The 24,431-nt window shown below is 47.3% G+C and overlaps 1 protein-coding gene across 3 annotated transcripts in view; it reads left to right on the top strand.

Moving 5' to 3' along the window:
- bsna (bassoon presynaptic cytomatrix protein a) overlaps positions 1 to 19,323 on the top strand; it is a 28,245-nt gene extending 8,922 nt beyond the window's left edge. Inside the window, exons 3-10 of one of the 3 annotated variants that reach the window (XM_045209407.1) lie at positions 747 to 2,388; positions 3,736 to 4,571; positions 5,650 to 5,755; positions 9,177 to 9,308; positions 9,427 to 9,482; positions 9,770 to 9,898; positions 10,148 to 10,240; positions 19,236 to 19,323. In XM_045209407.1, coding sequence (XP_045065342.1) covers positions 747 to 2,388; positions 3,736 to 4,571; positions 5,650 to 5,755; positions 9,177 to 9,308; positions 9,427 to 9,467 — 2,757 coding nt within the window. In that variant the 3' untranslated portion in view covers positions 9,468 to 9,482; positions 9,770 to 9,898; positions 10,148 to 10,240; positions 19,236 to 19,323. Of the gene's footprint in view, positions 1 to 746; positions 3,202 to 3,672; positions 4,572 to 5,649; positions 5,756 to 9,176; positions 9,309 to 9,426; positions 9,483 to 9,769; positions 9,899 to 10,147; positions 10,241 to 19,235 lie in introns of all 3 variants that reach the window. The other 2 variants (XM_045209406.1, XM_041857732.2) reach the window with 2 other exon arrangements.
- Positions 19,324 to 24,431: the final 5,108 nt, after the last annotated feature.

Here is a 24,431-nt window from a genome sequence, read left to right as displayed (position 1 = left end):
TTGATTTCATAAATATTGAGGATTTGAAGGCGATGAAAGAGTGGAGAGGAACTGACACGACTGTCAGAACTGGCACGACTGAATATAGCTTGTCTCTATAAGACCTTCAATTGTATTGGGAAATAATTGGGCTTATTTGATACCCTACTAGAATTTCTGGAGAGAGGTTTATGGTTGTAAAACATTTACTGAGATTATGTAGAACTGCTGTTGTGGGAGCATCTTCATGAGATTGTCATAATTGAACAGTAATGTTGCTGACAGATACTGGGGCTATCTTCCCCAACCTTTCTTGAGACTGTGGCTGTGATTAATTTAACCCCCAATGGAAATCCAAGTTTAATTACCACAATGAAACTATGAATTAATTAACTATTACACACTCACATAGTGCTGCCTACACAGTTGTGGCATGGCTGAGGATGTAACATACTAGAGAAATGTTAGTGGACATGTTAGATTATAGACATTTGTATTGCTTTGCACTGCTATGTAACTGAAGCAATACCATTTAAGGTAGCAAACATATTGATATTTACCAAGCTTCAGTTTACAGCAATTTGTTTATTGCTTTTCTCTTTTGTACAGGCACATTGAGTAATGAATAATCACACCATAAGAATGTAACTTGTATTTGTATTGTCCTTGAGAATCAATACATATCTATGTCACATGTGCCATGCTCTGTTGTGCCAAGCTCTAACCCTAACCTCCTGCTCTCACGGCCCTGTACCGTCTCACTGCAGCTCGCCGCCCTGCAGCAGAGCGCCCTGAGGAAGGTGAAGAGGACCCTGCCCAGCCCGCCTCCAGAGGAGAGCCACCTCCCCATTATCACCCCGGCCCTCCCCCAAATGTACATGCCCGCTGTGCCCTCCCTGAGGGCCGGGTCCAGGCCAGGTCTGGCAGCCAAAGCCAGCCTGCTGAAGGACCTCACCCACGAACTGAAGGCCGTGGAGCAGGAGTCCACCAAGCTCCGCAAGCAGCAGCAGGAGCTGGAGGAGGAGGAGAAGGAGATTGATGCCAAGCTGCGCTACCTGGAACTGGGCATTCATCAGCGCAAAGAGACCCTGGTGAAGGAGAGGGAGAGGAGGGATATGGCCTACCTGCGCTGCATGGGCGACCCGCGAGACTACATGTCAGACAGTGAACTGAATAACCTACGGCTGGCGGCAGCGGTAGCTTCCTACGAGAGCAACGGGGTGTTGACCAGACCCAGCACAGCACCACTGAGCCAGTTCACCAGCGACCTCAACACAGCCGCCCAGTTCCCTCCCACCTCCTCCTTCATCTCCTACCAGTCCTACCACCCCCAGAGCCAGCCAGCTCCAGCACCCCAGCCTGGCACCCCTTACCAGACCGCAGCCTTCAACCAGCCCCCCTACCCTTCAGTGGCCCAGGCAGCAGCTCTTCCCCAGCCCACCCCCCTGCAGACCCAACATCTTCCCCCATCCTACCAGACCCAGGGGTCCTTCCCCTCCCACACATACCCCCAGAGCCAGCCCCCCTACCCGACAGAGCAGGGGGTGCAGCCACTGCTCCAGCAACAGCAACAGCCAAGCCACCAGGGGTTCCAGCCTGCCCAGCCTGCCCAGCCTGGCCAACCTCCCTACCCCACCCACACCTCTCCATACCCCAGCCAGGTGTCCTACCCAGCTGGCCCTAGCCAGACCACTCCCTACCAGCCCCAGGCAGACATCCTCACTGTTCACCAGAGACCCAGACAGACCTCTCTGGCTGACCTGGAGCACAAGATGCCCACTAACTATGAGGTTATAAGCAACCCCACTGTAGTGGTGACCACCACGGCCCAAGATGCCATCTACTCCTCCTCCAGTGGGGCGCCCCTGTATGGACAGTATACTGGTGGTACCACTATGGCCAACACTTATGGGCCGTACTCTTCTACAGTCTCCAGTACATATGGCCAGTACACGACGACAGTTGCCAACACATACGGGCAGCAGTACACTTCCACCCCGGCCAGTACGTACGGCCAGTATACCACTACCACAGCTAACACCTACGGCTACACCACCACTACAGCCAGCTCCTACGGCCAGTACACCGCTACAGTGGCCAACAGCTACGGCCACGGCACTCCATCTGACCGTCTGCACTCGGTTGACAGCCTGTCCACCTATGCACAGGACGGTCTCTACGGCCCCGCCAGCCTGGAGCAGAACATTCCAAGGAACTACGTCATGTGCGACGACATCAGTGAGCTGACCAAGGACGGCCTGGGTGGCATGGCGGCGGACATGCACCGAAGCGACGGTCACGGTGGACGCTACATGGGGGAGAGCGGCCCGGCGAGAGGAGGGAGTTCCTACGGCAGGCCGGAGGACGAGCTGACCAGGGAGGAAGATTTGTACGACCACCATGGCAGGGGTAAGAGCAGCTACCACCCACGAGGGTCAGACACATACGGCCGAGTAGTGGGCAGCAGCAGCACTAGCATGGGTGGGGGATCCTCCTATTACTATGATGACTACACCAAACACGGCACACAGCGCACCGGAGTCCAGAAGCACGCCTCCAAGAGCCTGGCTCCGGCCGTCATGTCCACCAAGCGCAGCAAGCACCGCAAGCAAGGCATGGAGCAGAAGATCTCCAAGTTCTCTCCCATCGAGGAGGCACGCGACGTGGAGGCTGACCTGGCCTCCTACACCATGAGCATGTCGGGCGGTGGCAGCTGCACCGTTGTGTCGCGGGCCAGGAAGCTGCAGGACGACATGGCCTACGGCCTGAGGAAGAGCTCCTATGAACAGAAGAGATACTCCTATCCCGAAGAGGACGAGCGCATGTACTACACCTCGGGCCGTTCACGCTCCACAGGCTATGGCATGGACAAGATCTCATCCCGGGACTATGCCGGCTACCGCAGCCGCTCCTACGAGAGAGATGGGGACAGGGATCGCTCGTCGTACAGGGCGGGATATAGCCGGGGCAGACCCCCCATGCGCTCCCAGTATTCGGAGGAGGAGAGCCCGCTCAGTTCCATGGGTGTTCATGTGAGGGCCTCCTCCCTGGGCCCAGAGCTGTACGACAGCCGTAGTAGTCAGTATTATGGCCAGTACGGCTCCAGCCACTCCCTGCCTGACGTGCAGGACCACATGAGAGACTTGCCCCGGACACACGTCTACAAACCAGACGATTCTTACATTATAGACGATATGCATTGCGCTGTTTCGGACAGCGAAGGTAAATGGGTGCTGAATGCCAGTCTATGCCCACGTATAAACGTCCCCCACCCACCCACAGATAAGGCTAGATGAGCGAAAGAGAGAGAGAGTCATTGCATGCTTTACTGGTGTTGCGTCTTGAGGGCTATACTGGCAGATCTCGTCCCGACTGACTGACTGCTGTCTGTGCTGTGCACCTGTGCCAAATCTGCATGATCCGCATGTCCAGTTTCTTCACTTTGTTCGTCACTTTCTCTCGCATGTTCTTCTGAGGTGCATCATTTTCTTTTACACAATGTTGTTGTTGTCTTGTAAAAGTTCGGTTTTGTTTACTTGTTGTGATTAACTTATTTTTAGATTGTTTATCAGTCTTTTACATTTGTTGTCTTTTTTTATGTGTGCCGTGTTTTCATATTATGCATGGGTGTAAATATCAACTTCTCTTTTATTTATTTTCTCTCCTTCCCGTTCTTCTTTTGCATGGCCTCAGTCTGCATGCCTCTGTCGCCGTCGGACTTGGAGATTGACTGTGATCTGCTCTTGGTTTCCAAAGCCTACAATCTTGGCCAAGAGGAGACAGACTGGTTTGAGAAGCCCAGGGACCTGCGCTCCGGCTCCCGCCACTACGGCAGTGGTGGCCACTCCTCGTCCGGCCGCAGCCGCCACATCAAGCACAGCTACCACGACTACGATGAGCCCCCAGAGGAGGACCTGTGGCCCCAGGACGAGTATGGCCAAACCCGTCACTCTTCCTCCTCACGGGACCACCGCCCCCATGGCAGCGGCAGCTCCGGGAGACACTCCTCGTCCCGCCACTTGGACGAGCCCCGCTCCTCTCGGTCCTCCAAGGGCCATCCCAAAGACCCGTCCATGCGCCACGACTCCCGCCAGTTGTCCTCGTCAGGAAAGAGGGGCGACTCCCGCTCCCAGGGGGGGTACCACTCGTCGGACTACTCCAGGGACCCGTCGGGCCTCCACCACAGCCAGGGCCGCTCCTCCAAGTCCTCATCCTCCCACGATGGGCGGACTTCCTCCAGGAAGCAGCAGGACCTCCAGGGCCACCCTTCCTCTTCCTCCAGGGGCCAGGGCAGCTCTGGACGTGGACAGGGCTCCACCAGTGGGCCTCCGGGCTCCAGGGGACAGGGTCCTACCTCCCAGCAGGACGGGCTGCAGCCAGGCCAGCGCACCCAGCTGCAGCAGCAGCCCCAGACCTCGGCGGCACGGCAGACAGGCACCACCCCTGCAGGCACAACTCCTGGGGGCCAGCAGCCTCTGGGCCCGGGCCAAGCCCAGCAGGGTCTACAGGCCAAGCCTGGTCAGCTTGGTCCTGGTCAGGCCAGTCGCCTGCCACAGGCAGGAGGCGCAATGGGGCAACTGCCACCAACTGCGGTGAGTACAGGATTATGACTTAGTACAGTACAAGTGTGGTTACAATCAGTGACACTAGATTGGAAATGTATGAATTATAATGAGAATCACTGTAAATGTATGTAGATTATTATTTCACACGTTGAGACAGCATTAGAGGTCTTTGGTGACCTCTCCCTCTCCTCTCATCTCTTTCTTGCCTCCCCCCATCTCTATCTCTATCTCTCTCTCTCTCCATCTCCCTCTCCACCCCCTCTCTCCCTCTGTCTCTCTGATAAGGCCTAGCGTATCATTCTGAGAGGAGGTTTTATTTCAGTGTGTGAAACCCTGTTGGCAGACCTTATCTAGTCTTGTGATTAGCACTGTGGCTGTAGATAGTGGCAGTGTAACAGCCTCTGTCTATTCCACTCAAATGGAGGAGAGAGATTCATCCCCCAAAATGTATTCCGCTGCAAATCCTTCTCCATCCTTCCGTTCCCTGTTTGTTTTGTTATGTCTCTGAATACAGCACCTTGTTTATAATATACACAACTATACAATGTGCAAAGTCTTTCGGCTATGTGTTGTGTTTTACATATAATGCTGTACTGTAGCCCATAGAAATCCTGTATTATAGGAATTGTAGGATCTCTATGCTGTAGCCTATACTGACGACATACGTGGTTTAAAAGGAAATTGAGGAGCATTGCATCCGTTCGCAGGGTAGAGTGAATGCAAAACAGATCATGTGTGATTATTTGTCAAGCGTCCACAATGCTAAGCTAATTAGCTATGTTATATTTGATCCAATAACCCCTTACAGAGATCATATTCCCAGTTTGTAAATCAAGATGCACATTTAGATGCACAGCTGGTTGGTTTGCAGGGAGGAAGCGTGCCAATTGTTTCTGCCCAATGATCTCTGGCTTATTGCTAATACTCATCATTCTGCATATGTCTGTCAAATGACGTTTTGGCATGGGATATTACAGCAGGGGTCGCCATGATATAAGGCTAATCTTTGAGTGCATCAGAACAGAATTAATGGTATACAGTCAGTTTGCCACCTTTAACCGTCCGTGTTCCTCATCTCTCTGTCTCTCTCTCTCTCTTCCAACAGGCACCTGTCGCAAACACACCCCCTGTGACTGCCATAGGGGCCAAAGCTGTCATAGGAGGGGCGGCCCAGCCTGCAAAAACACCTCAACCCCCACTCACAGGAATAGGTAAGTATTCCTGTCTGCACCCACACTGCTGCTGCTCCACCCACTGAACATTTCACTGAGAGTGATTAGTACACTTGTACTCTCCTAGGCATTAGACCATGTGTCAAACTCAGTCCAAGGAGGGCCGAGTGTCTGCAGGTTTTCGCTCCTCCCTTGTACTTGATTGATGAATTAAGGTCAATGATTAGTAAGGAACTCGCCTCACCTGGTTGTCTAGGTCTTACAGTTTTTTACAATCACTTTGGCACTAATTTCAGAACCTTGACGTCATTTTTCAAAACTCTAGACACAAAACTCACAACCAATGATCAAAATGCACATTTTTCAAAACTCTAACACTTTTTTCAATTGCTTGGATACAATACACATAAAACTAAGATCATTTGTTCATTTAACAAAAATCACCTGTTCAATATGACACAACTTAACATCAAAGTACTACTATTTCAAAAGGCAATTCACACATTACATTTCAGATGAGTGTCTATTCATTTCATTACAATTATCCAACTATCAATTGATACAACTGCTCAAAATGATAAGTAACTGTTTCATTACTCTTAATGCATAGTTGTATGGAAACAGACAAACAATATTCCATGTTTAGATCATGAAAGTTTCAAGATAACGAGATTCATTGTCACCAATTAGTGTGGAGCATGAACCAATTAGACTACATTATCTATGGATGTAATATTTCATCATCATTCTTTATCAGACACCGTTTCTATGGTCCCATGTACCACCTTTTCAGACTATTTACAGTATTGACAGTACTGCACTGTATGGATGCAGACCCTTGTAATTGCTTGTCCAATTCTGCCAACTCGTTACTGATGATTGAGTTCACATTGTGGAAAGAGTATATAAAGAATTGATTGGGATCCACTTGCAACAACATAGCGATACGTACTGTAACATGGAGCTGGCAGGCGATCCAGGTCACAATAGAGGTCAAGCAGTGATGGGAGGAAGACGAGGAAGACATGTTGGTCAAAGGAATGGCAGGGGACAAGCACCCTTCTGAGAGGTGGTCGTGGGCCTCGTTTGAGAGATGTGGGGGAACGTGGTAGAGGACAAGGCCACGGACCAAGACAGCGGCAGCAACAGCAAAGAGTGTCCAATGAAATCTGAGCAATAATTGTAGACCATGTCATAAATCATGGCATGACAATGACTGAGGCGGCTACAATGATACAACCAAACCTTAGAAGGTCAACCGTGGCCTCAATAATCAGAACATTCCGCAATGAGAACCGGTAAGTCGTCAGCATGCACTAAACATTATGCTACTCTCAATTGTCAAATGACTGCATACCAATGTGTATCACAGAGTAGGTGATGTGAGCAAGTGTCTTCTTACTGTAATGTTCCCTGCAGAATTGAGACTAGGCCAAATAGGGGAGGCAGAGGCAAAATTCTGACTGACCAACAAGAGCAGGCTGTGGTTGATTTGGTTCGGGCCAGAAATTATATTCGCCTTACAGAAATTCGCCAGCATATCTTGGACAATGAAGACATGTTTAACAATGTGTAATCCATAAATTTGCCGACTATTGCACGCATGCTGAAAAGGCACCAGGTGTCTTTAAAACAACTGTACCGTGTGCCTTTTGAAAGAAATGCAGACAGAGTGAAGCAAATTAGGACTGAGTATGTTCAGGTATGTTCAGTTTCAAGGTGGTTGTTGTAATAAAATTCCCTAATAATTCTTCATTGTACAGTAATCAGTAAATCTCTTTCCAAAATGTATTTTTAGAGGGTGATGGAGCTGGATGCTGATGACAACCATCACAAATTCATATATTTGGATGAGGCAGGCTTTAACCTGGCCAAGACAAGGAGGAGAGGTCGGAATTTCATTGGCCAGCGGGCAACCATCCAAGTACCTGGACAACGTGGGGCCAACATTACCATGTGTGCGGCTATAACAGAAGATGGTGTGGTGGGACGCATACCTCGTATTGGATCATATAATGCAGCTCTCCTTGTAACCTTCCTTGATGAGCTCGATGAGGTCTGTAGAGCTGATGGCGTGACCTATGTCATTGTGTGGGATAATGTCAGGTTCCACCATGCTCATATGGTGCAAGCATGGTTTCAGGCCCATGCACAATTTACCACCCTGTATTTACCCCCATACTCTCCTTTCCTTAACCCGATTGAGGAATTTTTCTACACATGGAGATGGAAGGTTTATGATAGGCGCCCTCATGAACAAGTCACTCTTCTCCAGGCCATGGATGACGCATGCAATGACATCACGGCAGACCAGTGTCAGGCCTGGATTTGCCATGCCCAAAGGTTTTTTCCAAGAAGTTTGGCTAATGAAAACATCCATTGTGATGTAGATGAGAACCTGTGGCCAAATCCACAAGACAGAGTTGATGAAAATGTAGAAGTACAGTAATCACTCCTATGTTTTGCTTTTTACAGTACAAGCAAGCAAGTTGATGTTTTACAGTACTGTATTGTTTTTAATCAATATATTTCAGATTTTGTTCAATGATTCCACTGTGTCTGTGGTATTCTCTCTACTACTGCAGTACTTTTACAGGGATGTATTTACATGTAGTACCATAATGAAACATGTATCACCTATTTTGTACTACAATATTTAATGATTGTACGAACAATGACACAGTGAAACTATCGGTTGCTTGTGTGTGGGTGATCTAAATTAACGTTTCATTGGTATTTCACAATAAATTTGTATTTTGAATCAATGATTTTGCAAGTGTAAGATTTCTTTAAAGATATGAATGCACAATGCAATGTTTTGAACATTGGACAGCCTGTGTTACAAGTGATGACCGTTTTGAGTTTTGTGTCTAGAGTTTTGAAAAATGACGTCAAGGTTCTGAAATTAGTGCCAAAGTGATTGTAAAAAACTGTAATTGAAAGGAAAAACCAAAACCCGCAGACACTCGGCCCTCCTTGGAATGGGTTTGACACCCCTGCATTAGACAGACAGACGCACATACGTAATCAGGTATCACGGGTGTCCTGTTTAATCCCAGGGATTAATCCTGAGAATGCCTTGGGAAGCTGATGGATAATCTTAACTCAGGAAACAGAGAGGATAGGTTCATTTCCATGTCATGGCTCAATTGGGTTGGTGTTCACATGCTCCAGTAGTCTATACGGTCCCATCACCTTCACCTCACTGACAGCTGCAGAGACAGTTGTGTTGTGGAAACAGACACCAGGGTCAGAGTCAGTGTGTAAACCTGTGTGGCCTTTTAAGCGCCATGGGGTATCAGATTGAGGTGTAAATCTGATGCAGTCATCTCCTGATAAATGCAATGGCTTCAGACTGTTGTGATAGTGTGCACTAAAACGGAGTATGGCATCAACTGAATTATAAAGAATGTCTTTCTAATCATCATCTCTCTTCCTCCCCTCTCCCTCCATCCTGCAGGCTCCAAGGCTGCCCCTAGACCCGGTGGCATCGGGAGTGCAGCAGCAGGGCAACCTGGGATGGAGGGGGAGAGTCTCCTCTCCAAGGTCCTGCCAGGAAACCCTGCGGAGGCGGCAGGAAAACTAGGAGAAGGTGTCTTGCTGGAGTTCAGACTCCATGTTTTTACTCAGACTCTAATGCATTCTACTTGCTACAATATGCTTAATCACTCTCCTGTCTGTCTTTCTCTCTCTCTTTGTTTATCCATCAGCTATCTCCGGTTTTGGCAAGAAGTTCACCTCGTTGTGGTGAGGTGTTGAGATGAGGGTAAGTGTTCACCTGGCACTACCAAGTAGAAAGCCTTAACACAGTCTGTGAGATGACAGTGTGCTCGGCTATATACAGAACCCCTTTACCTCATGATATTCCTTTCCCCACTGAGTGTGGGTGGTTCTGTTTATTCCCCAAACAACTTTGTGCCATTTTTGGAGGTCTTAAGTGCACTTTGTGCAGGTTTGAGTGTCTCTCCTTAGTACTGAACTAGGATTTTAGAACAGTATGACAGCTCACCTCAGTAAGTAACAAGTAAGTGACTCACCGTCATGTGATTTCAGGTGTCTGTAAATGTTATGGAGGATGTCGTGAGGCTTCGTACCAGAAAAACCTAGGAAGACCCCCGCTTTGTGAGAGAGAGAGAGGAAGGGAGAAATACAGCAACCAAGAGAAGATATCTGAGCGCACTGGTGAGTTCAAAATCTCTATTTCCTGTTGAAAGCTCCCTCATTTTCAGAAAACTACATAGAAACCTACTTTGTAAAGTGGCTTTATTGTAGTGTAATACTTAAAAACATAAATGAACTTGTAAACACATACAGTGTATATTTCAAGTTGCAGCATTTTAAAATACAATTGGAAAAGATGAGCAAACCTGACATGATCATGATCGATCAGCTCAAGATTGATTGATTCTGGTTTTTCCCACTCTCATTCAGCCAATGAGGACATGAATCAATGGATGCTGCATGTCCCAGGCCTACGCACACGATGGCAGAGAAACAATGCTGATTTCTCTGGCCGGCCAGACAGTAAGTAATGCACACAGACACATCAGAGACAACTTAGATTAGATAAAGAAGGACGGTGTATACCTTAGTAATACACTAATGACACAATAATCATAACAAAACAATGATCATTATTTACTATTATAGTCAATTATGAAGTGATGGTATGGTAAAGGTTTAGTTCACAGCAAAGTTAGATATTAGATAAATCTCCATATCTTAATATGTTGCAGTTAAGTCACTCCTGCTATTTTTTGCATATAGTAGGCCTATCCTGTTTACAGCAAAACAATACTGCGCCTTGTGTTAACCCTGCCATGAACACTGACCCTTGACCCCTTGACTCTCTGTCAGCCTCTGCATGAGTAACAGCCATATTACTGTGACATCAATACAGGCAGTGAAACTTCCAGCTCCAGGTCACGTTTCAATGGGAAACCAGGGCTAGAGAAGAGTCTGAGAAGGGCTCAATGTCCAACATATGTAATACAACCCTCATGAAGAGTGTTGATCTTACCTCAGAGGGTTAATATAAGGCACATTAATATACTCTATTTATTAGAGATAGCATGTAATCTAGGGCAAATTCTACCTACACTTGTCTATGGAATTGTATCATTATTTTTGGCAGTGTTAGCACCATTTGTTATCTTGTAAGTATTTTACCAGTTTATAGAGAGCATAGAAAACAACAGATTTGATGCTAGTATCTGTTTGCGCTGGTGTCTGTTTTTAACTGAACAACAGACTTCTCTTGTGGCTCAACTGCAGTCATTTTATATCAGAAAGCCTTAGGAGACACATAGTTCAACAAAATGCTCTACCCTCAAACATTTATAGTTAGGGTATTGCTACCTTCTGGCTAGGCCCCGGTTTTTAATAATACATCAGTGAGGTCGATAAAGGGAGTTATCCGGTTATGAACTGGACTGATCATATTCACAGAGAACAGAGAGCACGCTCTCTGATTATATACAGGCTCTTTGGCCGGTAACAGTATCCGTGGATGGATATGAGGTTCAGTGACATGGTAATGTTTGTCATAAGACTGTGTATCCATCAACCTCCCCTGGGACCCCTTCTTCCCCCCTCCCCAGCCAACATACAGTATAGACTGTAGACCTCTCAACTCCTCACTGTTCATCCACTAAATGTGCAGTTGGCTATAGTTGACCTGTTTGGTAAAGTAACCATGTCAAGTACACCACTAGGCCTAGCAGCAGTTCTAACTGGAGTTCAACCAGGGACTATTCTCCACCATATAATATACTCCCTTCTCTTCTCTCTACCTCCTCTTCCTCCTCTCTCTACCTCCTCCTCCTCTCTCTACCTCCTCCTCCTCCTCTCTCTACCTCCTCCTCCTCCTCTCTCTCTACCTCCTCCTCCTCCTCTTCTGTCTACCTCCTCCTCCTCTCTCTACCTCCTCCTCCTCTCTCTACCTCCTCCTCCTCTCTCTACCTCCTCCTCCTCCTCTCTCTACCTCCTCCTCCTCTCTCTCTACCTCCTCCTCCTCTCTCTACCTCCTCCTCCTCCCTCTCTCTACCTCCTCCTCCTCTCTCTACCTCCTCCTCCTCCTCCCTCTACCTCCTCTCTCTCTACCTCCTCCTCCTCCTCTCTCTACCTCCTCCTCCCTCTCCTCCTCCTCCTCCTCTCTCTCTACCTCCTCCTCCTCCTCTTCTGTCTACCTCCTCCTCCTCTCTCTACCTCCTCCTCCTCTCTCTACCTCCTCCTCCTCTCTCTACCTCCTCCTCCTCCTCCTCCTCCTCTCTCTACCTCCTCCTCCTCCTCTCTCTACCTTCTCCTCCTCCTCTCTCTACCTCTTCCTTCTCCTCCTCTCTCTACCTCCTCCTCTCTCTACCTCCTCCTCCTCTCTCTCTACCTCCCCCTCCTCTCTCTACCTCCTCCTCCTCCTCTTCTGCCTACCTCCTCCTCCTCTCTCTACCTCCTCCTCCTCTCTCTACCTCCTCCTCCTCCTCCTCCCCCTACCTCCTCCTCCTCATCTCTCTACCTCCTCCTCCTCCTCTCTCTCTACCTCTTCCTCCTACTCTCTCTACCTCCTCCTCCTCTTCTGTCTACCTCCTCCTCCTCTCTCTCCTCCTCCTCTCTCTACCTCCTCCTCCTCCTCTCTCTACCTCCTCCTCCTCCTCCCTCTCTACCTCCTCCTCCTACTCTCTCTACCTCCTCCTCCTCTTCTGTCTACCTCCTCCTCCTCTCTCTACCTCCTCCTCCTCTCTCTACCTCCTCCTCCTCTCTCTCCTCCTCTCCTCTACCTCCTCCTCCTACTCTCTCACCTCCTCCTCCTCTTCTGTCTACCTCCTCCTCCTCTCTCTACCTCCTCCTCCTCCTCTCTCTACCTCCTCCTCCTCCTCCCTCTACCTCCTCCTCCTCCTCCCTCTACCTCCTCCTGCTCCTCTCTCTACCTCCTCCTCCTCTCTCTCTACCTCCTCCTCCTCCTCTCTCTACCTCCTCCTCCTCCTCTTCTGTCTACCTCCTCCTCCTCTCTCTACCTCCTCCTCCTCCTCTCTCTACCTCCTCCTCCTACTCTCTCTCTACCTCCTCCTCCTCTTCTGTCTACCTCCTCCTCCTCTCTCTACCTCCTCCTCCTCCTCTCTCTACCTTCTCCTCCTCCTCTCTCTACCTCTTCCTTCTCCTCCTCTCTCTACCTCCTCCTCCTCCTCTCTCTCTACCTCCTCCTCCTCTCTCTACCTCCTCCTCCTCCTCTTCTGTCTACCTCCTCCTCTTCTCTCTAACTCCTCCTCTTCTCTCTACCTCCTCCTCCTCTCTCTACATCCTTCTCCTCCCCTATAATAGACTTCACATCACGCAGTAGTAATGCATGATTGCTTTGCGACATCGAAAATGCCAACCGGCACTATTATATACCTCTCCAGAGTAATTGCGGTGAAACCAAAACAGACCGTGACATAATGGAGGAGCAGACAGAGCGACGGCAACATTTGTTGATCTTTGTGACAGTGATCAGAGAGACTTTATGGTCGTTTAGAAGAGGGCGTTCCTGATTGGTTTTAATTGTGTTGTGAAGTTGTTCATTTTTAAGATCTGATCGGTGGTAATCAGACCCTGTATCTGTGCCAAGTTTACATGATCAGCTCTCCTAGAGAATAGTTGAGTCCTGATAAATGCAACTGCTTGGGACCGTTGTGACAGGGTGCACTAAACCAGAGCATGCACTTTTAAGGGGTGATTAAAACAAAACATGTTGAATTGGGACTAGAAAACTTTATTGCACTTAGACATAGTTTGCACTCATCCAAAGAACAGTTATCAGGAGTGGACTGTAGAGCAGATAAGGCAGAGCAGAGCAGCACTTGTACCTTGGTGACGTCTGAGCCCTGCTCTCCCATGGTACCTATTGAGGTCACGGGGTCACAGGGAGACCTGGGCTGTATTCACTGAGATAAAAATGTAATGAATACAGCTAACACCATTCCATGTTCTCCCTGTCAGTTAATGATGTCGGTTCCAAACAATATGTTTCTTTCTGTAACGTGACACCTGAACAGACCCCTAATGCTTAAGATATTGAAGATAGCGTTACTGAAGATAACATTACTGTTTTTGGACTGTGTGGATCACCTGACATCTACTAAGACTCACAGGAAGGCAGTGATGTCCTACATACAGTATCTCTCACACACGTGTACAGGAACACACACACACTGGTACGTACAGGAACACACACATTGGTACGTACAGGAACACACACACACACTGGTACGTACAGGAACACACACACACACTGGTACGTACAGGAACACACACACACTGGTACGTACAGGAACACACACACTGGTACGTACAGGAACACACACATTGGTACGTACAGGAACACACACACACTGGTACGTACAGGAACACACACACACTGGTACGTACAGGAACACACACACTGGTACGTACAGGAACACACACACTGGTACGTACAGGAACACACACACATTGATACGTACAGGAACACACACTGGTACGTACAGGAACACACACATTGGTACGTACAGGAACACACACACTGGTACGTACAGGAACACACACACATTGATACGTACAGGAACACACTGTGATGTCACGAGAGGCTGTGTCCTGGAGGGACGTTACATCCCCCTGAGATGGCTGCAAACCCAGACAGCTATGGCTCCATCTGCTGGTATGGTCGGGAACTCCAACCCTCTATGGCCAATCTTCCCACGCAGCTGAAACCAATCAGGAGCTGATGAGCTGAAGGTTTGTTGAAGGGAAGAGACACGGTCTCCAACCTGAGCTCTCGGGAGGACAAGAGTGCTGCACGTCCACTTCCATGAGGAATATAAGGATTTGGAGATACTTACCTTTGGGAAATACTCACCTTTGGATATATGCACCTGTGGAAATACGTGTGGGACATTTGGAAGGACGTTTTGCTGGGTTGGCCACTAGCTGCAACGTGGAATACAGTAAGACTGGGGAAAAGTTATTTGAGCGAGGGAGAGTTATGATTTTGGATGTGGAAGAGACATCCCTGAACTGTTAACCCTTAAAGAGCCACCAGAGAACAGAATTGTGTTATACTTTCGTTAGTTTCCCAAGACCTTTAATAAAATCCTTGTTTTGGTTGAACCTGGTCTCCTTGCACTACGTGAGCAATCCCGCTGAAAGCTGTGTAGCCTCTCGTGACATCACAGATGGTGGAGAATACGGGCACGCTCAAGCGTTAATAGTGCATGTCAGAGGAGGATACCGAAGGTTTGATCACCCAGTTTTCCAAGTTGGCCGTAGGCTCCCCGCCGACTGAAATGGAGGACATATTGAAAGCCCTTGTTGCTGGCCAGCAAGCCCAGATGCAAGCAAACGTGGCTCTCTTGGAGGAGCAAAAGAAAGCCAACCTTCTGAAGGCAGAGGAATTGCAGTTGCAGAGACAGAGGGTGGTCCAAAATACCCGCCCAATAAAGGCAAGTGACTTTATATCTAAGATGGGAGCTACCGATGACATTGAGGCATACCTGCATGCATTTGAGGCCACGGCCACTAGGGAAGCCTGGCCCAAGCAACAGTGGGTTGGTCTGTTAGCCCCCTTCCCTAACCGGGGAAGCGCTGAATGCTGTCCGGGACCTGGGCCCTGACCAGGTTACTGACTATGATGCCCTGAAGTCTGAGATCCTCAGCAGATATGGACTCACAAAGTTTGGTATGGCCCAGCGCTTTCACAGCTGGACCTTCCAACCAGACCAACCTCCTCGGGCGCAGATGCATGAACTTGTCCGAATCGCAAGGAAATGGCTGGATCCGCAGAGGAATACAGCAGCGGCGGTGGTGGAGGCCGTTGTGGTGGATCGTTACCTACGCGCCCTGCCTTATGAGGCAAAACGGTTCATCAGTCAACAGGCCTTGACCACGGCTGATCTGACCGTGGAAGCTGTGGAAAAGTACCAGGCCACAGCGGAGATGCTGAATGCTTCCCGAAAAGACCCCAGGAGTGCGGCCCCACCACAAATGGGAAGAACCCGTCCAAAGGACCCCAGGGTCTCGAACCCAGCCACGTCAGGACTTATCCCGGCTCCAGGGGGAGCCAGAAACCAGGCGGGTCCAAGAAGAGTACACCAGGAGGGGGAAACTCGACAGTGTTACCGGTGTGGGGAGATGGGACATATCTCCTGGCAGTGTGGGAAACCAGCCGATGAACCTATGCCCACTGCGGAGTCCTCCAGCTCAGCACCCACACACCGTTTTGCCTCGCTCTTGGGAGTCGTAGATGGCGGCCCAGATCGACCCCCCACCTGCCCGGTAACTGTGAATCACCATGATGTGGAGGCCTTACTGGATTCTGGTAGCCGGGCCACCCTGGTGCGTAAGGATTTGGTGGGCCCAACGTGTCTGACCCCGGGGAAAGTCCTCCCAGTTTCCTGTGTCCATGGGGACACCAGAGAATACCCCATTACTGAACTTACAATGACCAGCACACGGGGAACCATACACACGACGGCGGGGGTGGTTGATTCCCCTCCCGTCCCTGTCCTAATTGGACGAGACTGCCCAGCCTTTTACCCACTCTGGAGAGAGTCTCAGGAGAGGATAACCCGAGTACCTCGGAAACGGAGAGGCAAGACTCATCCTGGGAAGGCTCCGGTGCAATCCTCCGAGTTACTCACTCCCGCCCGGGCTCTGATAGGGATGGCAGGTGCCCAGACCGACACAGAGACGGAGCTACAGAATCTGGACAAAGAACTGTCTGGTCTGAAGGGGACCGCTGAGAGGTATCGTTTGTTAAAGCAACAGTTAGACATGAAGACAGAAGAGTTAGATATCCTCCAGGCTAAACTCCAACAGAGCTCCTTCCATAAGCAACAGGAGGAGCTGGAGAGGCTGCGCAGGACCATCGAGGAGTGTGAGGAGACCCTGCGCAGTAGTAAGGAGGTCCAGAAGAAGGCAGAGGAGAAGTACAAGGTGTTGGAGAACAAGATGAAGAATGCGGAGGCAGAGAGAGAGAAGGAACTGAAAGCTGCTCAACAGAAGCTAAACTCTGCTAAAACCAAGGCTGATGCGTTCAGTAAGAAACTCAAGGAGAGACAACAGGAGGCTGAGTCCCTGGTCCTAGAGTTGGAGGAGTTGAAGAGAGAGCAGTCTGGCAAGCACCACGGCAATGCGGACGCCCTCTCCCGGCGTGATGCCTTCTTCGCTGCCTTTACCCCGACGAGGACGTCGGTCCCGAGGAGGGGGATGTGTGATGTCACGAGAGGCTGTGTCCTGGAGGGACGTTACATCCCCCTGAGATGGCTGCAAACCCAGACAGCTATGGCTCCATCTGCTGGTATGGTCGGGAACTCCAACCCTCTATGGCCAATCTTCCCACGCAGCTGAAACCAATCAGGAGCTGATGAGCTGAAGGTTTGTTGAAGGGAAGAGACACGGTCTCCAACCTGAGCTCTCGGGAGGACAAGAGTGCTGCACGTCCACTTCCATGAGGAATATAAGGATTTGGAGATACTTACCTTTGGGAAATACTCACCTTTGGATATATGCACCTGTGGAAATACGTGTGGGACATTTGGAAGGACGTTTTGCTGGGTTGGCCACTAGCTGCAACGTGGAATACAGTAAGACTGGGGAAAAGTTATTTGAGCGAGGGAGAGTTATGATTTTGGATGTGGAAGAGACATCCCTGAACTGTTAACCCTTAAAGAGCCACCAGAGAACAGAATTGTGTTATACTTTCGTTAGTTTCCCAAGACCTTTAATAAAATCCTTGTTTTGGTTGAACCTGGTCTCCTTGCACTACGTGAGCAATCCCGCTGAAAGCTGTGTAGCCTCTCGTGACATCACAACACACACTGGTACGTACAGGAACACACACATTGGTACGTACAGGAACACACACACACTGGTACGTACAGGAACACACACACTGGTACGTACAGGAACACACACACACTGGTACGTACAGGAACACACACACACTGGTACGTACAGGAACACACACACTGGTACGTACAGGAACAAACACATTGGTACGTACAGGAACACACACACACTGGTACGTACAGGAACACACACACACTGGTACGTACAGGAACACACACACTGGTACGTACAGGAACACACACATTGGTACGTACAGGAACACACACACACTGGTACGTACAGGAACACACACACACTGGTACGTACAGAAACACACACACTGGTACGTACAGGAACACACACACTGGTACGTACAGGAACACACACACTGGTACGTACAGAAACACACACATTGGTACGTACAGGAACACACACACACTGGTACGTACAGGAACACACACATTGGTACGTACAGGAACACACACACACTGGTACGTACAGGAACACACACATTGGTACGTACAGGAACACACACACTGGTACGTACAGGAACACACACACACACACTGGTAGGTACAGGAACACACACTGGTAGGTACAGGAACACACACACTGGTACGTACAGGAACACACACACTGGTACGTACAGGAACACACATAAATATTTATGAATTGACCACTACGCTCACAGAGGCTTCCTTCTACCACAGTAGAGAGAGAGAGAGAGAGAGAGAGAGAGAGAGAGAGAGAGAGAGAGAGAGAGAGAGAGAGAGAGAGAGAGAGAGAGAGAGAGAGAGAGAGAGAGAGAGAGAGAGAGAGAGAGAGAGAGAGAGAGAGAGAGAGAGAGAGAGAGAGAGAGAGAGAGAGAGAGAGAGAGAGAGAGAGAGAGAGAGAGAGAGAGAGAGAATCATGTTGTTATCTTAGTAAAGATGTTCCTGAAGCTAACATAATGTCTCCCTACTAATACAGTTAAGCGTGGTTGATTTTCTACTAGAAATGATTTGAGATGAGTGTGTAACTGATCCGTTATACATCGATAACATACTGTATATCCATCAGGTTCAGTTGTCAGCAATGGCAGTGTGCTGCCTGAGACAGACCCATGCTGTATCTGTAGTGCTAGGTGGTGCAGCAAACCATGTCATGATGAATAACCGCCTCATGTGACCACAGCCCCAGTCTGTCTGTTTCTCTCAGCATAGACATTGGTGCTGCTAACTGAATGAATGTACCGTAGACCATCTTGAGTGTTTATGCCAGATTCAGTGAGAGCGACGACAGGCTTCCATGCTCTTATAATCACAATATTCAATGATTATTACTGTTACTATTTTGTTAAATACGTTTTACTGAGGATAAACTGAGTGTAATGTCATGGAGATGCAGTATAATTACGTAACCTGCACAGACCTCAGTACAGTGTACAGTTCAGTCCTGCTTTTCTTCTGCTCTTCTGCCATCTAGTGTTGAATCATAGAATTTCACTCTGTTCTAATCTTATGTTCACATGTGCATGTAATTGAAGGGTTGATTTAGACATCTCATCGCCACAGAATGACTTCAGTGATGTCACATGTTCCTCTGTCATTCATTGGGGATCCATTTTATTTATTTACTCTGTCATTTAGCCTGTAGTGAGCTACTCATAGGATACCAGTCACATGACTTTGTTTTACTTCTGCAGAATGGTTTGAGGCCCCCAGACTGCAATGCCCCCAGCCAAAGAACCAGGACACTGACACCCGAGCCCCCCAGAACACCTAAGCCATCGGATCACAAGCCCTGAGGAGCCCTCCAGAGAGAGGCTAGCTGGATAGAGAGCCTGGTCCCTGCCACTGTCTGGGTCTTCACCACCAGGATGTCACTTCTCAAGGACCATCACCTCCCAAACAGCCATTATCCTTTGGGGAATGGGCTCTATACTAAGGAAAACTCCATCCAGCTGCTCTGTAGGAGGATGGGAGGGGGCCACAGTACTGTGACCCCCCAACACGCTGATGATGCTATCCTCTAGTCTGTGGGCTGCTGTGCTGCTGCCTGCTGGGGGTCGTAACAGACGTGGCCATTGTGGCATGGTAGGATCCTTGATTCCATAAGCCTGTGCTCAGATTAAAAAACACAGACACACTCTCCTCTCATCTCTGAAAAAGAAATGTACACTTAAGCGCTTCATAGGTTTTTCTGGTACTAAAGACTTCCTGTTTCATGTGGATGCTGAAAGAAGAGGAAAAAGACGATGACTAGGTTGACAGAAGCTAGGAGGAAGTCTCCACGGTTTGCTCTGTTTTTATCTCTACATTCCAGAATGGAAAAAGGCCCCGTTTTTTTATGCTGACTCGTTCTTGTTTCATTTTTTTCCCTCTAGCGATGTGTCTAAGAAGTGTATAGTGGATTTAGGATTCGGAAATGCATGGAACTTTATATCCAAGACCTTACACTGTTCACCAATTCAATCACAGAGGCCATAAGACACTGGTTAATAATAATAATACTGATAAAAATGCTCCAAAACAAGACGAGGAGAACACAACACTGAATCTGGCCACAGGATGGGAGAATCATCATTCGGGAGGTTTTGATTACACCATGAGAGCCGAATGTGGCCAGGTTTGTTTTTTAGCCATTGCAAAGCCATTAATAAGAAAAATACATCCCCAGAACGTTTGGGTTCCTGGTGTTTCTGAACTTTCCCACAACGTTTGGGTCTCTGTTTTTTTTACGACTCAGTTTTTTGTTCTGGTTCTGTATTTGCCAGATTTTCTGTTACAGGATAGCGGATTCGCCTTAATCATTCCATTCTTTTTTATTTAGAGTAAAGTTACATCTTATTTTTTTACTCCATATTCTGTCCATAAAGCTTATTTTAATTGCAGACTTTTTTATGTAATAATGATGTCCGCTGGAACACTGGCTGCGAGATTAATTTCACCTTTAAGTTTGTAATCATTTATAGTATGTATTTTTTCATAATTATTTGTGTTTATGGTTGCCATAATCATTGATTACGTTATTTATGATTATTAATAACGAAAAAGCAATAGTATGTGGAAGGAAATCAGTAAAGAGCACAATCTTGTGTCATTTTACAAATCGTTAGTCAGGAATGTGTTGCCTCTGTATATCTGATTTGTGCGATATTCTGCTATCACATCTTAACAGGGCCATACCTGGGTCGTATTCATTAGGCACCAAACGAAATAAAAAACTGACAAACAGGGAGGGACTACCTGAAATTGTCCAATAAGAAATGCTCATTTTCCGTTGCAAAACGTATTGCTGCGGTGTGCTCTAATAAATCCAACCTTGGAAGTCCAGTCAAGGCACATCATATCTGCCTATTATGATACGTGAGCACTGCAAGACAGCAGAGAGGCACTGAATACAAACCAGTGCAAATCACCATTGTATCTGACTTGAAGTAGTTTAGCATTCTTTTGTTGACTGTCATCATCATTGGGTTTTCATGTTTTCTGACTTTCTACAGACTTTTAACATCTGAAGCACCATCAAAGGGGAAAGAGAAATACCTTACAGACATGTAGTGCATATTGGCTATATGTTTCAAATAGACTGAGGATGTTACACTGGAGAGACACCTACTCTGCACACACTCACATATGGCTGCGGGCAACAGTGCATGTATGAGTTATGTGCGAGGTAGTAAAAGGTGTTTGGTGCATTAGACACTGAAGCGTCAAAGATACAGCACAGTTGGTTCAGTCAAGACAGTTTTTTGCCTTTGTTTTTGCAACCAAACTGAAAACCCCAAAATGTTGACGATTGTCACGAAAACCTCTCAGGTCAGTGTTCTTCCTGCTGTTCTTTGCAGTGCAGCGTGTGTAGTAGTGGTACTGGTCATGCACTCAGACGCTAGAGGCCTACTGACGGGAGCCCAAACGTGATGTATATTCTCTCTCTCTTTCTCTTTCTGTGGTTGCTGGAATCAAGCATGCTCTGGCAAAACCTCAGTAACAGTCACTTCTGTATCGTTACGTTCCTGATGTCTGTATGTGTGTGAGTACTGTATGGGTGTGTTTCTCACCATCCTACTACAAAACAAACCAATATCTGGCAAATAAAACAAGTGTGCGGTCGACGGCAACTTTTACATTTCAAACGTTCTATGCAATTAATCATATTTGGGGGAAATAATAGGGAAGAAAGAAGCTAACTGAACAACACGATCGTTGTCATGGCAGAGAAAATTTTTCTTCCTTTTAGCATTCCTGCTACAAAAATGGATTGACTTGTTTGTAAATAGCTACAATATGTGTACGTCAGGAATTTGATGTGATGTTTTTATTTTCTTTCTTTTTAGTGGCACGTTTCAAACCCCTCACTGAAAATTGGGACCGTTTGCCAACTTGTTAACTACATAGGCACCCTAAAATGGCACACTATTCCTATTAGTGCACTATAGGCTGGCTATAGGGAATCAGGTGCCATTTTGGATGCAGAATAGTGTCAATAAAGTCTGCCATCTTATTGCTTCAAGCATGGGTTGCTGGGTACAGTGAATGGTCTTGTACATCCAGTACAGTGCAGAAGACCCCATTTTTGTTGGATGGCCACGGATTCCAATATTTGGCTGCTAGTTTGTGCACTTGTTATTCCATAGAATAGAATGAAGCTGCTAAAGAATTAAGCCAATTATATAGAGATTACATATATAAATATGTAAAACAAATACAATATAATAAATATATATATATAACACATATTTCAGAAATGACAAGCACTTTTCATGATCAAAGGGATTGACCTGGTGTGTGTACACTGCCACTACCTATTAACATATGATATTCAAGAAGTTTGAACGTTGATGGGAGGCTGCTGGCACGACAGAGCTTGTTTCCTTTCAGTGAGCCCACCGAAAACCATTGTAGGTTATTTGGCTTGAAGGATCTTCGGAGGCTTTAGTGTGAAAATCCCTTAACCCACAACTCACTCTGTACAGTAACTGCTGTTTCAAGTATGGGCGATTATTTCAATGTAAAAATGTGGAGATATTTTTATGGCATACTTTAATGGAATATCTATACACAAATATTATTGTATCATACAGTTAGAACCCTATGAAGTTTATGGAATAGAATGATGATCATATCAATATTGTCCTACTGTACCTGTTGCAAAGGCCTCCTTACAGTAGATAGACACTGGCATGAAAGCACCTCACAGGCTCACTGCCATTAGAACAAACTAGAGACAGAAAGTCACTGTCAGTGAATGGATTATCAGATATGTAAATGAGATAGAGATAATAATGAAGTTGTAAAAAAAGAAAGGAACCAATATTGATCAAAATCCTATGACTTGTTTATGTTGGAAAGAGTTTGTAACTGTGTTCAATCACTTTTCCTCAGGAAAGCACACACAAAATGCACCGTGGTGAAATGAAATAGGACGTTAATATGCATAGTAGTAAGGGCTTATTATTACAATACTGGTCAATCAAGAAAGCCTTTTATTACTGCCCCATCCAGTCCTAAGTCTACTCTGGATTGCATGTGCTTTGGACCACAGCATTTTGTCAGGGACAAATAAAACACCCATGTCTTTTCTTACGTCAACCAAAAATGGTGATTTTAAAGTAAGCATAGAAACTGCGACTATCTGCCCTTGCTGAGGGTCATTGTGGATGGCTATGCACAGTGAACAACAACAGGACCTGCTGAGGGTCATTGTGGATGGCTATGCAGTGAACAACAACAGGACTTGCTGAGGGTCATTGTGGATGGCTATGCACAGTGAACAACAACAGGACCTGCTGAGGGTCATTGTGGATGGCTATGCACAGTGAACAACAACAGGACTTGCTGAGGGTCATTGTGGATGGTTATGCACAGTGAACAACAACAGGACTTACAGTGGGGAAAAAAAGTATTTAGTCAGCCACCAATTGTGCAAGTTCTCCCACTTAAAAAGATGAGAGAGGCCTGTAATTTTCATCATAGGTACACGTCAACTATGACAAACAAAATGAGGAAAAAAAATCCAGAAAATCACATTGTAGGATTTTTAATGAATTGATTTGCAAATTATGGTGGAAAATAAGTATTTGGTCAATAACAAAAGTTTCTCAATACTTTGTTATATACCCTTTGTTGGCAATGACACAGGTCAAACGTTTTCTGTAAGTCTTCACAAGGTTTTCACACACTGTTGCTGGTATTTTGGCCCATTCCTCCATGCAGATCTCCTCTAGAGCAGTGATGTTTTGGGGCTGTCGCTGGGCAACACAGACTTTCAACTCCCTCCAAAGATTTTCTATGGGGTTGAGATCTGGAGACTGGCTAGGCCACTCCAGGACCTTGAAATGCTTCTTACGAAGCCACTCCTTCGTTGCCCGGGCGGTGTGTTTGGGATCATTGTCATGCTGAAAGACCCAGCCACGTTTCATCTTCAATGCCCTTGCTGATGGAAGGAGGTTTTCACTCAAAATCTCACGATACATGGCCCCATTCATTCTTTCCTTTACACACAGATCAGTCGTCCTGGTCCCTTTGCAGAAAAACAGCCCCAAAGCATGATGTTTCCACCCCCATGCTTCACAGTAGGTATGGTGTTCTTTGGATGCAACTCAGCATTCTTTGTCCTCCAAACACGACGAGTTGAGTTTTTACCAAAAAGTTCTATTTTGGTTTCATCTGACCATATGACATTCTCCCAATCCTCTTCTGGATCATCCAAATGCACTCTAGCAAACTTCAGACGGGCCTGGACATGTACTGGCTTAAGCAGGGGGGACACGTATGGCACTGCAGGATTTGAGTCCCTGGCGGCGTAGTGTGTTACTGATGGTAGGCTTTGTTACTTTGGTGCCAGCTCTCTGCAGGTCATTCACTAGGTCCCCCCGTGTGGTTCTGGGATTTTTGCT

Source organism: Coregonus clupeaformis, chromosome 30, assembly GCF_020615455.1.
Source record: "Coregonus clupeaformis isolate EN_2021a chromosome 30, ASM2061545v1, whole genome shotgun sequence".
NCBI lineage: Eukaryota > Metazoa > Chordata > Actinopteri > Salmoniformes > Salmonidae > Coregonus > Coregonus clupeaformis.
This window is presented reverse-complemented; position numbering and strand designations above follow the sequence as displayed.